This window comes from Melanotaenia boesemani, chromosome 21 (genome assembly GCF_017639745.1).
Source record: "Melanotaenia boesemani isolate fMelBoe1 chromosome 21, fMelBoe1.pri, whole genome shotgun sequence".
Classification (NCBI taxonomy): Eukaryota; Metazoa; Chordata; class Actinopteri; order Atheriniformes; family Melanotaeniidae; genus Melanotaenia; species Melanotaenia boesemani.
Genome location: NC_055702.1, coordinates 25,313,090 through 25,328,326, shown reverse-complemented (window position 1 = coordinate 25,328,326; position 15,237 = coordinate 25,313,090). Strand labels below are relative to the sequence as shown.

Genomic DNA, 15,237 nt, shown 5'->3' with positions numbered 1-15,237 from the left:
CCAGCTGGACTTGAGTGGAGAGGAATGCTTGGATTTCAGCATTGTACCAGCACACCCAGAAATGAAATGCAGATGAAAGACTGAGTGAAAGCAAGAGAAGAAGAAAAGGAAAAGGAGGAAGAGAGGGCTGACAGATTAAAGCAAAGAAAGGTGAGCAGAGGAGCGCGTCGTGAGAGAGAGAACCAGACCAGAGCACCATCAGGGAATTACTACCATTCCTCCTTTTCAGACTCACCTGGAACATTCAGAACAGCTGCATGCCATTCATAAGACGAGAAAAAGAGGAGCTTAAGCCTGTTTGCAGTTGCACAGTTACACTGTCGGGCGAGCTGCCGCATTGTGAAACAGGTGAGGTCTGCAAAGCAAGGCAGTAACAAACTGGAGGAAGTATCGCTGAGATGATGTCTGTGAGACGAAGTCAGCGTCGCCACTCCCTCTCTGATGACTCTGAGGAAACCAATGGGAACCATGCAGGTCCTGGACCAGAAGCAGAACCTGAGGAACTGGACTGGGATGGATACAGCACCACACTGGAGCAGAGATTAGCAGGAGTGGGTAACATGCGATGTAGCTGGTGGATTCTGGGCTAGCTATACATTATCTGTTGGGTTATAAACAATGGAAACATTAGTAAATGTAATGTTAGATTAAATGTTAAAGTTTTTTCTTTTTTTTCCTCATAAAGTTAACCTAGGTTAACTTTATGTTTCTCCATTTAATTATGGCTCTGTAACCATAGTAACACAGCCAAAAATTACAAACTACCTAAGCAGTAATTAACAATAAGTTGACAAAATGCCAAATTTTGAATATGAGTTAAGTAAAAAGATTCAAATCACAATCAAAAATCTAACTAACTTGACCTTTATTTACTGTATTATTATTTGGGAATTTGTAAATGAAAAATTTTCTAGCACAATTGCTAAATTTGTTCACTCTCTAGAGGAAAATCTGGAGCACAAGTAAAAAAATCCAGTGTGAAACCCAGAGAAATGTTTGGCTGGAGCCACACAGTCATATAAATACTGCATACACAGAATTCTATTGCAGTCAATTTAAGATGTACTGTATGTAAAGGTACTTTCCTCTCATCTGCAACACACAATATTAACCCTTTCGTGTCCACTACAGATGTTTTTTAGTCTATACATGGGTGAGGATGGAATGTCTGCATATTAGCCGCTAATAAACTCCACTCCACTTTAACTCAATACATAATAAATAAATATATCATATAATAATAATAGTAACATAGATTGTAATGACCAAATGATAAACAGGGAAAGAAAACAGTGGAGCTATATTGTTATAGGATAGATTTATTAATATCCTATAATATTATTTAATAAATATTTTTATACAAAAGATAAAAATAAATTAAAAAAAAAGCATCCATGTGCATGTTTATAGAAGTGAATTATTATATGTGGGAAAATGGGGCAATATTTTTTTTTTAAATTTGAACTCTACAGGATTAATTTTATATGGAATCTGTAAATTGACTTCATTCAATATTTATGCCTTTTTTAAGTATAAATAATGACATTTATGTAATATTGACCATTACAAGCAGTAATGGATTAATGGTAAACATTTAGATTACCAGTATTCAGAGAGTAATGGTTAAATTATTACTTTTGGAAAGTTTAGAGCATAAACTATGAATCATGGAAACAGCAGCTGAACAATGATTTAAATAGTTTGTCAAAGGTAATAATTTAATGGCTGAAGCTGCTCGACACGTATTGATTACACAGAACGTTCAAATTTAATATTACAAACACTCGTTTTCTCAAATACACTGCAGCTGTTTCAGTTTGAAAAAGTTTTAAGTCTTGTGTGATAAGGTGTAAACGATCAGTTTAAAATCTAGTGAAATTAGCCTACTTGGAACATGACAGAGGCATGATTACTGCATACATTTGTATTTGTTTTATGGTTGAATCCACGTGCATGAACATATGTGCAGGCGTGAGCAACTGTGTGCACATATCCTTTGTTTGTTGAATGGGCTTGTACTCTATTCACACCTGCGAACAGCTATTCAGTGTCACTGGGTGCACGACGACTAGCACAAATAAAAGAATAATACAAGGCTTTAAAGAGGCGTGGTAAGAACCCAAACTAAGTGCTTTTATGGAAATGAATGCAGATGGAAATGTGGTTGCATGATCATTTCTCAGATATTTGGGTATGCTGTTAGCTCATTCTCGATGCCTTGCCCCATGAGAAAGTAACAGTAACCAGAGTTCGCTCCCACAATCAGGTCCTTTCATTCCTGTAATGGATGGCAGTTGACTAAGTGATCTGGTGTTTAGGAGAACTTGCTTATCTGGTCAAAGCTGCACGTCATTGTGTCGCCTCTCAGCTCTGCTATATGAAGGCAAGTGCAAGCTAACAAAGAGAAGGTTTTTCTTCTGACTTATGTGGGGATAAGTTTCATCTTGTGCTATACCCTGCGGTAAGATCTTCGGATGAACGGTCTGGATTTTTTTCTTCAGCTCCTTTTATTTAGTTAATCCATTCAGATTAGCCTTTTATCCACAATTCTTTTATTAACTGTTCTGTTTTTGTTCTTTGACCCTTTCCTTCTTTAGGCACCAACTAGTTTGTCTACTCTCCAAATCTTCAGTATATCTGTTGTATACCTGCAAATTGGTGTCCTAGAGTCCATGACCTGAAAGGAGCATATAGTTGCAGTAATACTGGACAAGACAACTAAATAACATATAACAAGACAGAAAGAAATGACCCTGTATGCACATTAAAGTCTCATTCTTGCTAAACTTCAGGAACAGGAGAGCGCCCAGGTGTCTGAGCAACGCTGTGTCCGACTGGAGAAGGCTAGGCGTGAAATGGAGCGGCAGCTGTCCGGCCTCTCAGATCGTCTGGAGGAGGAGGAGGTCTGCTCAGCCCAGCTGGCCCTGCACAGGGACAGACTGGAGGTAGAGTGTAGCAGCCTCAGACAAGACCTTGATGATCTGGAGAGCGCCCTGACCGTGGCGGAGCAGGACAAACAGGTACACTTTGAAACTGCAACACAAGATATTTTGTTTGAAGCACTGAAGACTTTAAAGCAGGTGAAGGCAATTATTCTTTTACTATAGAATTAATTGAAACTAATAAAACTTAGTAAAACTAAGGAATTTTGTGTTTTCTTTATTATTTCTGATCTTTCATAAACTTACGACCCGTTTCCATTGAGTGGTTTGGTTTGGGCTGGTGCGGTCCAGTATGCTATTTTATGTGTGTCATTATAAAAGAGGCCCATACAACTGAACCATACCGTACCATTTATGGACCCCCTTCAGTTGTTGGTCCACAGAAAAATGGTACTGTACGGTTAGGGTGGGGCTACTGGCATCTAACAATAAAATCCACTGATTGGCGGACAGAAACACATCACTGCTCACGCACAAAACAGACACCATGTTGCCCTTCAGCTCATGGTTCAGTTGGACGTTGGAATGAGAAAAGGATGCCTGCAAACAACAATAAGGTCTGGTCGTACAATGCAGCATGTATCGTTCGTACAAAGAACCAAAAGCCAAGCAGAACAAAATAGAGCTGCTGATTGGCCTCCATTGTTGGTTGTAGCGTCGTCATCCAAACCGTACTGGCCCAAACCAAATTGCTCAGTAGAAACGAGGCTTTATGTTGTATAACACATCATTGGAAAGCTTGATTAGGCACAAATGAGACTCTGGTCCTCATGGGCCACCGTCCTGCAGGTCTTAGATGTTTCCCTGCTTTATCAGACCTGACTCAAATTAATGAATCACTGTGTAGAACTTGACTACGAGCTGTTGGATTACTTTAACCCATTAAGACCCGGCCCATGAAAAAATGATAAGAAAAGTCCAATTTTTTTTTAAATATGAGGTCTTTATTTGGCCCTTTAACAAAATGTAACAAAAAAATTTACCTTTTTTTGGGAGGGATATCTACCATTTATTACCATGTGATATATTAAAAATATTATAAGGTTTTCTGCTTATCTATTAGGGGACGGACGACAAGTATCAGATTGTGATCAACAGGATTTTGAGCAAAGTTTATACCATAAATTGAAGCAAAATGTCTCAGAAACTGTATGTAACAAAGATGTCACGTTGGGCTCTTATGGGTTATATATATATATATATATGTATATATATATATATATATATATATATACATATACATATACATATACAGACATGGACAAAATTGTTGGTACCCTTTGGTTAATGAAAGAAAAACTCACAATGGTCACAGAAATAACTTGAATCTGACAAAAGTAATAATAAATAAAAATTCTATGAAATTTAACCAATGAAAATCAGGCACTGCTTTTCAACCATGTTTCAACAGAATTATTTAAAAAAATAAACTCATGAAACAGGCCTGGACAAAAATGATGGTACCCTTAACTTAATATTTTGTTGCACAACCTTTTGAGGCAATCACTGCAATCAAACAATTCCTGTAACTGTCAGTGAGACTTCTGCACCTCTCAGCAGGTATTTTGGTCCACTCATAAGCAAACTGCTCCAGTTGTCTCAGGTTTGAAGGAAGCCTTTTCCAGACGGCATGTTTCAGCTCCTCCCAAAGATGCTCAATACGATTTAGGTCAGGGCTCATAGAAGGCCACTTTAGAATAGTCCAATGTTTCGTTCTTAGCCATTCTTGGGTGATTTTAGCTGTGTTTTGGGTCATTGTCCTGTTGCAAGACCCATAACCTGCGACTGAGACCAAGCTTTCTGACACTGGCCAGCACATTTCTCTCTAGAATCTCTTGATAGTCTTGAGATTTCATTGTACCGGCACAGATTCAAGACACCCTGTGCCAGATGCAGCAAAGCAGCCCCAGAACATAACAGAGCCTCCTCCATGTTCCACAGTAGGGACGGTGTTCTTTCTTCATATGCTTCATTTTTCCATCTGTAAACATAGAGCTGATGAGCCTTGGCAAAAAGTTCCATTTTTGTCTCATCTGTCCATAGGACATTCTCCCAGAAGCTTTGTGGCTTGTCAACATGTAGTTTGGCTTTTTTATGATTTGTTTTCAACAATGGTGTCCTCCTTGGTCGTCTCCCATTAAGTCCACTTTGGCTCAAACGACGACGGATGGTGCGATCTGACACTGATGTTCCTTGAGCTTGAAGTTGACCTTTATTCTCTTTAAAAGTTTTTCTGGGCTCTTTTGTTACCGTTCGTATTATCCGTCTGTTTGATTTGTCATCAGTTTTCCTCCTGCGGCCACGTCCAGGGAGGTTGGCTACAGTCCCATGGATCTTAAATTTCTGAATAATATGTGCAACTGTAGACACAGGAACATCAAGCTGCTTGGAGATGGTCTTATATCCTTTACCTTTAACATGCTTGTCTATAATTTTCTTTCTAATCTCCTGAGACAACTCTTTCCTTTGCTTCCTCTGGTCCATATTGAGTGTGGTACACACCATGTCACCAAACAGCACAGTGACTACCTGTAGCTTATATATAGGCCCATTGACTGGTTACAAGATCGTAGACACCTGTAATGCTAATTAGTGGACACACCTTGGATTAACACGTCCCTTTGGTCACATTATTTTCAGTCTTTTGTAGGGGTACCATCATTTTTGTCCAGGCCTGTTTCATGAGTTTATTTTTTTAAATAATTCTGTTGAAACATGGTTGAAAAGCAATGTCTGACTTTCATTGGTTAAATTTCATAGAATTTTTATTTATTATTACTTTTGTGAGATTCAAGTTATTTCTGTGACCATTGTGATATTTTCTTTCATTAACCGAAGGGTACCAACAATTTTGTCCATGAGTGTATATGTGTGTGTGTGTGTGTGTGTGTGTGTGTGTGTGTGTGTGTGTGTGTGTGTGTGTGTGTGTGTGTGTGTGTGTGTCAGGAATGAGGTGAGGACAAGTTTTATTTTCAAACCACGGGACAGGGAACCACACACGACAGGGATAAACCAAATAAAGATCTGACAAGGAGTAACTGAAAACCCAGAGCTTAAATACACAGACTGATAAATTAAACACAGGTGACGTGTATGAGTAATCAGACAAGGTGCACTAAAAAACAGAAACCAAAGAAACACAAAACTAAGCCCTGAACACCAAAAAAACCAAGAACAAAAACTAGAAACATGACCAAAACTAAACACAGTCAGAACCCGAAACCATAAACCATGACAGTCCAAGGAAAAACTAAAGCAAACAGACCAACCAGGGCGGGCGGAGGCGGTCCAGAGGAGGGACCAGACTCAGGCAGAAAAATCCAGGCAACAAAGGTCAGGGGGGCAGCCCGGAGGCCGCGCAGACAACTGGAAGCTCTGGAGGACAGGCAGGCTTGGACCGGAGCTCTGGCGGACGGGCAAGCTTGGACCGGAGCTCTGGCAGCAGACCCGGACGACAAGCAGACTGGATCTCCGGCGGCTGAGCAGGCTGGACCTCTGCTGGCCGAGCCTCAGTAAGGCGGGCTGACAGGGGCTGGACCTTAGAAAGGTGTACTGACTGGGGCTGACTTTCCGGAGGGCTCAATAGGCACCATAACATGACGAGCCATGAAACCAGAGAACATAGAATAGTCAAATCGTCAACCACAGGCGGAGGAGGAAGAGCAACCCCCTCGGCAATGCAGCCCACAGGGATCGACGGAGGAGCATCTCTACAGAGAACTCCCCCAGGAACAGGAGCAAGGAGAGGCGTCCTGACCAGGGACCCCCTCAAGAACAAGGTCATGAAGAGAAGTGTCCCCACCAAGGACCTTCTCAGGGACACGGACATGAAGCGAAGCGTCCCCACCAGGGACCTCCTCAGGGACAGGGACATGAGGAGAAGGCTGGCGTCGGACGCCCTGAACACCAAGAACAAAAAGTAGAAACATGACCAAATCTAAACACAGTCAGAACCCGAAACCCTAAACCATGACATATATATCATATATATATATTATATATATATATATATATATATATATATATATATATATATATTTTTTTTTTTTTTTTTTTTTGCTGAAGGAGAGTGATCATCCAATCCACCAAGAAACTCATGTGTTTTGAGGGAGCATCACCTGCATATTTAACTGTGTTTGTCATTCTACTGAAGCAGGACCCATACAAGTTATAACTTGTTGTGAAGGTGATCAGGCTGTGGCGGAGCTAGACTTTTATACATGATCGTGTTGGGGAAACGATCGTCTTCCTCTCTCTAACACCGCTGTAATAACTGTGATCATGTTAGAGAAACATGAGAAATAAAACATCTTTACATTAATAATCTGGATCACCTTGGCAACAAGTTTGAAAAGGTCGATAGGAAGGTTAGGTTAGGTAACTGTCTGGTGGTGGTGGTAGACTGGATCCTTGGGTCTGACCACAATGACTTATGTAGCTAGCTGCTGATACTGGGACTGGGGGCCTGTCTGATCTGTGTTCTTCCTCTTTTAAAAAAGTCAGAAATATCTCACTTTCTCTTCATTCTTATGTCTTCTTATAAAAATTCAGATGGGTTACAGGATATTTTTTCACATTTTCATTCTGTAGATACTTTAAAAATCAACTAGACTGGATCATGTAGCGCTAGCTTAGTCAGCAATAAATAACGCTTTGAGCATCTTTATTATTTTTATTTTCTCAAATGCGAAAGTTTTGAAGAACTACACTCACTGAAAACTAAATAGTTAGTTTCCCCACATTAACTTAAAATGAATCTAGTAATCTATTAAACTAATCTACCATATAACTAGAGTAGCAGTGCTACATAGATTCCTGCAAACATCCAGTTAATTACATAACATTAGTACCTGTGCTTGCACAATGACAAAGTCTCTTCTAGAAATGTGCAGACAAATGATAATATTTATTTAGTTTTAGGTTTTTGGACAAACTGGACTAACACAGTAAGTGTCATGTAAACGTGTTTACAGAATGTCATAACTTCAGAAACCATAAACACACACACTAATGGCAAATCCCCAGAGTCAGACAGCAGCCTCTGCACATTATGCTAAATTAATTTTGAACTTGAGTTTTTTGTTGTAGTGAAAATCAATTAATACTTTTTCTTATGTTTATAAAATTGCTTTAAATCACTTAAAGGTTAGAAATTAGTTAGCACAGCTTGAATTTATTAACTGTCTCTACATCCTCCAGATGATAGCTGTAAAATCAATAAAAGAAAGTATTTACACCTCATTCAGAACATGTTTAGTAAACTTATCAGATGACCGAAACACGAACTTCAACAATGCAAAAGTATGTTTGGTGCATCTGGTTCCTTTTCTTTTGTTTTGCTATGTTTGCCAGATGCTAATGTTAGCATCCTGTTTCAGCTTGATTTTATTCCTGACTCATCACATGCCGCCACTTTGTGAGGACCCGCTGGGGTCAGCCTGGAATACACAAGGTTCTTAAGCCTCACAATGATTGTTTCCCAATGCTAATCAGGTTAGATACTTTTGGTTAGAGTTGGGAAAAGCTGAACCTTTTCTGTTGTGCAGCCAGACCATTTTGACAAAATAAAAAAGGAATGGGAACCGCCATCTCTATAGTGTCATTTATTTGATAACCATTGTTGGGGTTTCATGGAACTGGTGCAGAAAGGAACTTCGTACATACAGCACATCAGTGGTGCGTGTGTTTGTGCTGCTTCTTATTAATATGAAACTGGAGCTATTAGACCAATGTATAATGTGTCCGAAGCTATAAGGCCCATATAAGACCTGGATTAGCCTGAATTCTCACAAATTAACCGAAATTTCTGACTTGATAAATTCCATTTGTGAGCCAAAGATAAGATTTGGAAATATGTTTTATTATAAATAATGGTTTAGCTAGTTTATTAATAACCCATCATGAAGCCAAGAATAATGTGTTAAATGTAGAACTGTTAAATGCAAGATGCTAAGCAGGTCTGGCAGACTGATTTTTAGCCCCTACACCAGATTTGTCCAAACCCCACTTTGGTTATTATTTTAGACATATGGGACACTATTTATTGCTATAGTTAGCTGTTCCTTTCAGGTTTTTTTTACCTTTTACCATGTGCATCTGTTTCACAAGTAGCAACTTCATCATGCTAATGTTTGGGTTCAGTGTGTTTAAATTGAAATAACAGAGTTTTTACCCCTGATTCCCTTTTTGGTTGATTTTGTTGCAACGAGATATGAGAATAAAACACTCAACATTGAATATAAAGACTGATTTTTCCAGCCTAAATGCAGATAATCCTGCAATCTTTAATCTGATGTCTCCAGATTTTCAGCTCTATGCGCCTTTTCCTTGTTTCTGCTTGCATGAACCCTCAAACGCTACCAAACTGTACTACAGTCTGCACCTGTTTAACTTCAGAGCACAGTATAAATGTCTTGCTGCCAATTTCCACTTGGACTCTTAAAGTTTTTCTGCTTCATAATGAAGCACCGTCTCGTCTGTGCAGACACCAACAAGCAGCTTCTCTGGCAGCGCTATTACACCCCCCACCACCTCCTCACCAAACCCTTTATCTGCTCCTCCAGGTGTATTAAGGGATTAAGATGCTATCTTTTGCTCAGGAATGTCACAAGAATGTACTATGCTCTTAAAACTGTATGTGAAGGTGGTCCAAGAGATCTCAGTGGAGCAGGGAGGTGTTGACTTAGCCTTTAAATCTTTACTCAGTTCAGTTAAATCCAGGTTGAGATGTTAAGAACGGTTATATGAAGGTTTTCTTGCCTAAGTGGTCTTCTATGTGGTAAAAATACGGCGGATGTAATGACACCAAACCTGCTTTATGTCAGAGCTGACACAATGCTTTGAAAAATCAAAAGCCCTTGTAGGATGTTTGTGGTATGCTCTCATCATAGCTCTATCTGGGCATGATTTGTTTGATTCAAAGGAGCAGAGGATTGAAGTCATCTGTCTGAAATTCACCATAAAACATGTGTCCCCATCTCCTGGATATATCTACGTCTCCTATCATGCTTTCCTCATTAGGCCCTTGTGTCTTCAAATGGAGCCATGTAAAGAGAAAGCTTTGATGTGCGTTAGAAAGAAGCAAAACAATGACATCTGTTTCTGTCTAGAAAGGGGATAATTGTTTTCACGGTGCCGCTGCAGAGCCGGAGCCTGCAGACTGAAACCACAGTGTTCACAACTGTAATGGCTTATGTTACCCATAAGGAAAAAAATCAGTAACCAGAGAAGAAGCTTTTATGGTAGTGAGTTTACTGCAAAGTTTTAAGCAGAGGAATGTTATTCAGGATGAGAATTTCTACTGATTTAAAATCATACATTAAGTTATCTAATACGATATGAAGTCTCACAAGTAATGACTTTTCAAAGGTGACTAAAATATGACTTTTTCTTGCATTATAGCTGTCAGACAGTGAGGTGAGGAGGCTGTCAGAGCAACTTCTCCAAAGAGACGAAGCACTTCAGAAACTTCAGAGGGAGAAAGAACATATCATGGAGATCAGCCAGGTAAGCATGCAGCTGGTGAGGATGAGGTTGAATTACTGAATTCCTTGAACAAAGGGCTCAGACTTGATTAATTTAAAAATCACCAGTTCACAGCAAATGTCATCTCAAGACACTTTAAAAGAGAAAGTAAACAAGTCCAGTTAGTTACAGTCCAGTTTACCCAATTCAGTCCAAGTCATAGTCTATTACAAATCATTAAATTCCAATTCAGTCCTATTAATTCAAATCCAGTTCATTATAAATTGATCAATATAATGCTTGACCTTCACTGCTATACTTTGATTCATAATAAAGAAAATAATTCATACAGCGCAAACCTACTGGAGAGTTTAAATTACGTAACTCACAGATAAAGAGATGGAATGAGATACGAGAGTTAGAGAAGGAAGTTTCTAGAACAGGGCATTGTGGGTAATGATGACCACTTTAACCCATAGCAAACCAAACTTTACAGGCATTAGTTTCCCTGACTTTTCCACATTTACTGAATGTAAATAGTCAGTGTCCCCACCAGGTTGAGGCAGATAGTCGCCCTCCGTAAGCCGAGTTCTGCCAGAGGTTTTATTTTCCTGCTTAAAGGGAGTTTTTTCCTTTTCACTGTCACCCGCCACTCCATGGCCAAGAAGTGAGACTGAATAGAAGACAAGATTTAATGAATCCGTTGGTTTTCCTTAGCTAGGTTACTATTTTTATAAATTTGCAGATTACTGGTTGGGCGTCTGTAGGTCAGGAGGAAGAGCGTCATCTGCCGAACCTGAAAGTCAGTAGATTAATTCTATGCATCTCCTGAATACAAAGTGCCAAAGACACTAAACCCCTAGTTGTCTTCCAATGTGTCAGTCGGGGTATGTATGTGTTATAGCAAAAGCACTTAGTAAACAACCACTGACGTGCTGTTTGAGTGAGTGTGCGAATGGGTGAGATGTTCACAAGACCAAGTCAAGTCACAAGTCACTTTAAGTTGCAATGAGTAATCTGCCATGCAGTGCCTGTTGTCTGGCCTGCTTAGAAGATGCATAATAATATCCAAGGAATTTAAAATCCATACTCACCCTTTATCTACCAGCATTTAGTAACAGTGCTGATCTGTAGCTTAAACTGAAAAACTCTGTCTCTCTCCTCCTTTTCTAATAAACAGACCCAATAAAACCACATTCTTTACAGTGGGTTTGATCCCTGTTTAAAATGATCACGGCAAAGTCACAGTTTATGGAAACTGTTCAGTAAATGTCTTATTCTTCTTCTGAACACAATCAGTAGAGCCATTCTGATGGAGTTAACATTATTTTTGTACAAAGCTATTAACAAACTAACATTTATGCTGGCTCTAAGCTTGTAGCTAACATAGATGCTAACATTAAGCTTTCATTAGAGTGACTAACCTCACCAGGTGTGTTTTAAGGTGTTTGAAGGTGGATGTGGTGGATCTAGCGTCTTGGGTTTTATACAACTAAAGTCCCAGTTTTCTGCTCTTACACTGGTCGCTTTTTATTAAGTTTTTAATATCCAAAAGTTACAACAGTGGAGCAGCAACAGCTGCGTTCACCGGTGCAGTCAATGTTTTGATTGCGCGTGGACTGCAGGCGGTCTGTGTGACGTCATATCAGTGTTACATCTGGGGGAAACAACAGCAGACAGGAGATCAGAAGGAGAGAAGATCATCAACAAAAATAACATTGTTCATGAGTCTAAAATCGCGAGTCCAAGTCAAGTCTAAAATCTTTTGAGTGTGAGTCCAAGTCGAGTTTCAAGTCCTTGGAAATGCAACTTAAGTGTGACTCGAGTCTGAGTCCCAGACTCAAGTCCTCATTTCTAATGAATGTGACATGTAGTGTAAAGTGCTTTGAGTGGTCAACACGACTAAAAAAGTGCCTTATAAGTACAGTCCATTTACCATTTATTATAAACTGGACTAATGTGGATTTATTTTATTTGGATCACAGTGAATTAGCTTGATAGGATTTTGATTGCAATGTTGAAGACAAACTCTTACAAGTGATGTAATCAAGGATTTTTATTCTGCATATTTATGATTGTAACAAATATTTAGCATTGCGTGTGTTTGGCCGTTCAATCACCACATTTATTCCAATTTAGGGTTGTGGAGCTGGAGCTAATCCAAGCACTTATCATCTTAGGTTTCAAATAAGAACCGGGTTTAGGCTGCAGCACTGGGCAGCCTGCACTCGATGCATTGCACAGTACCGAAAGCTAAGTATTCCCTTTTTGCAGAGCATCTTTGTTCTCTGTAGATCAAATCCTTCACATGGTACCTTTTATTTAAATATCTTTAATCTTCAGACAATACATAACAGTTGAAATAATACGTGATGTTTCTCTGTGCAGCTTGGCTTGATCATCAGCAGCACATCATCACTTCTTTCCACTGTTCCACTGTTTCATAGAGTTAGTACAAATCCACACTGCCTCATTACTCAGTTGTTATTAGAGTCACGGCTGTGGTTTGGGGCAGAGATAGTTTCAGAGTTCTGAATCCTGTCTGGACCGAATATGAGCCAACAACTCCTGAACTTAATGTAGATCACAAACAAACCTCTTGACTTTGAAGGGCTCTTATTTCTGGTTGTTTCATGCTAATGAAATTTAGATTAAATTCGTTTATAACCAACAGCTTTCTCTCTATCTGGCTAGCTAATTTTTAGCTACTCTTATTGCAGAGTTGGTAGCGATTTTAACTAGTTATCTTTAATTCTAGGAGCTCATCAAGTTGATTAACCTTCAACTTACTTTAAAAGAAAAAACTGCTGCAATCCCACATTTATATGAAATATAATGACATGACACATTTAAATGTGGTGGTAAAAAAAGAAAAAAAAACTTAATTTATTTATTTATTTTTACTGATAGATTAATATAGTCAACATCTACTTTAACTGTTCCTTTAAGATCTGTTAGCAAGGTTAGCATCAGCGCTGTCTTCCAGGTTAATGTTAACAGAGGGGAGAGTAAACCAAGGTACCCAATATGATGTTTTGCTCCAAAAGCCCTCTTTTTCCAATCCACACATCAACATTACACTCAGGGTTTATGAAAATCTTTGTTTTGTTAAATGACTGGTTTTAATTCTCAAAAGCTGTGTTAGCATGTGAATAATGGGCACAAATACAACATAAAATAGTCTTTAATAATCAAAATACCAGTATTTGTGCACATATGGCCTCCAAATTCCTCAGGACAACCTCAAAACGCTAAATATTTTAAATAAAATCATGTTATAGCAGGACAATATTGATCCCAAAATACATCTTAACCTGCTGAGGAGCTGACAAAGCAGGGAAACGTTAAGGTTTGGGGATTACCTTATTAAAGTTTGTGTATTATTTTGATCGAAAGAAGGATTTTACTGAAAGGTTTGGTCGGGATGGAAACCCATCACTTAGACTGAAAACCGCTAGTTCAACCAAGTGTAGTGTATATGCATCCAGAATACTGCCAGGAGTTGGTTGAAAGTCAAAGTGCAATTTGCTTTTATTCAACAAATGACAACAGAACAATTGTGATAGGGATGGACATTCTCAAACAATTTAATGTGAGGCCCAAGTGTAAACATACCTTCACTTAGGCAGTACTAGCTTTATTTGTGATTGTTTCCTTGTGACTTGTTCCATTCTCTGAGTTTATAGAGATGCTCCACTTGCTGCTTGACTGAAAAAGAAACATGAGTTAAGGAAAACAGAACCATGTGGGCCACAGACCTGCCAAAAGTGGCACTCATGATAAATGCTCCCTTCCAGCCACACTGCACTCTGTCAGTTTTTACAGATCCCATCACCCTGTATGGCAGCCATAGAGGCCCTGTTCCTAAATCCCTCCCAGATGTCTTGAGCAGCAGCAGCAGCCATCTTCATTGTGTAATCAGTGGGGAAAACATTATATCAGGCCTTATTATGTTCCTACATCTCATGTTAGGATTTACCGTGGAATGAAGCAGCCTGGGAAAGAAGAGAAGATTATTTATACTTGTATTAATGAGCCTAGGACTTACATTTGACTGAGTTTTTCATTTGTTTCTTTTTTTAATCACTTATTAGAACAAACTGGAGAAAAATTCTGCAATTTTCTGCACAAACAAGCCACTTGTTTTCCAAAGCTACTGTGTTGCAGATAGATGGATGGGAAGCTAAATGATGGATGACGTCCCGTGGGAGGGACATGACAAATAAATATATTTACTTAGTCTACCTTCCAAGTACCTATACATGTTATACACCACTGGAAAGTTAAGATTCCTGAGATGTAAATGATGTACCATTCCAGGATACATTACTGCAGACTCAGTGAACACTTTTTTCAGATCAGTCGCAAATTCAGTTTATCCTTGAAACCATATGGTGCTCCAGTAGCAGATGATACCACAACAAAAACCCTCCTGTTACATCAGCAAGGGTCCAGTCTCTTTTATCCATAAAAACCTCTTTCAGGCAAAAATTGCAGGATTCTAAGGGGTTAAGGACATGTGTGATGAAGACTAAGACATCTGGTTTCATGCTAACAGCAGGCCATCGAGGACCTGCAGACGGAAGAGGAGAAAGTAAACCTGTTGACCAAAGAGAAAACCAAGCTGCAGATGCAAGCTGAAGATGTAAGTGCATATTCTTCACATTACAGTCCAGTAGTTTATAAGAATGGAAAATCCATGTCTGCTGGATGCCTACATGAAGAACAGTGTTAACAAGCTCATAAAAGATAGCTTTACAATCACCTGTCACTTTGTCAAGAATATCTTTTCAATTACTTGTTTACACAAATACTTAAAATTGAGCATCAT

General features: G+C 39.1%; 1 protein-coding gene across 3 annotated transcripts in view; it reads left to right on the top strand.

Annotated features, from left to right (window-relative positions):
- LOC121632102 (myosin-16) overlaps positions 1–15,237 on the top strand; it is an 88,327-nt gene that overhangs the window by 27,127 nt on the left and 45,963 nt on the right. Inside the window, exons 1-4 of one of the 3 annotated variants that reach the window (XM_041973283.1) lie at positions 190–551; positions 2,793–3,020; positions 10,344–10,448; positions 14,965–15,051. In XM_041973283.1, the coding sequence (XP_041829217.1) occupies positions 399–551; positions 2,793–3,020; positions 10,344–10,448; positions 14,965–15,051 (573 nt within the window). In that variant the 5' untranslated portion in view covers positions 190–398. Of the gene's footprint in view, positions 1–189; positions 552–2,792; positions 3,021–10,343; positions 10,449–14,964; positions 15,052–15,237 lie in introns of those variants that run through there. The other 2 variants (XM_041973284.1, XM_041973285.1) reach the window with 2 other exon arrangements.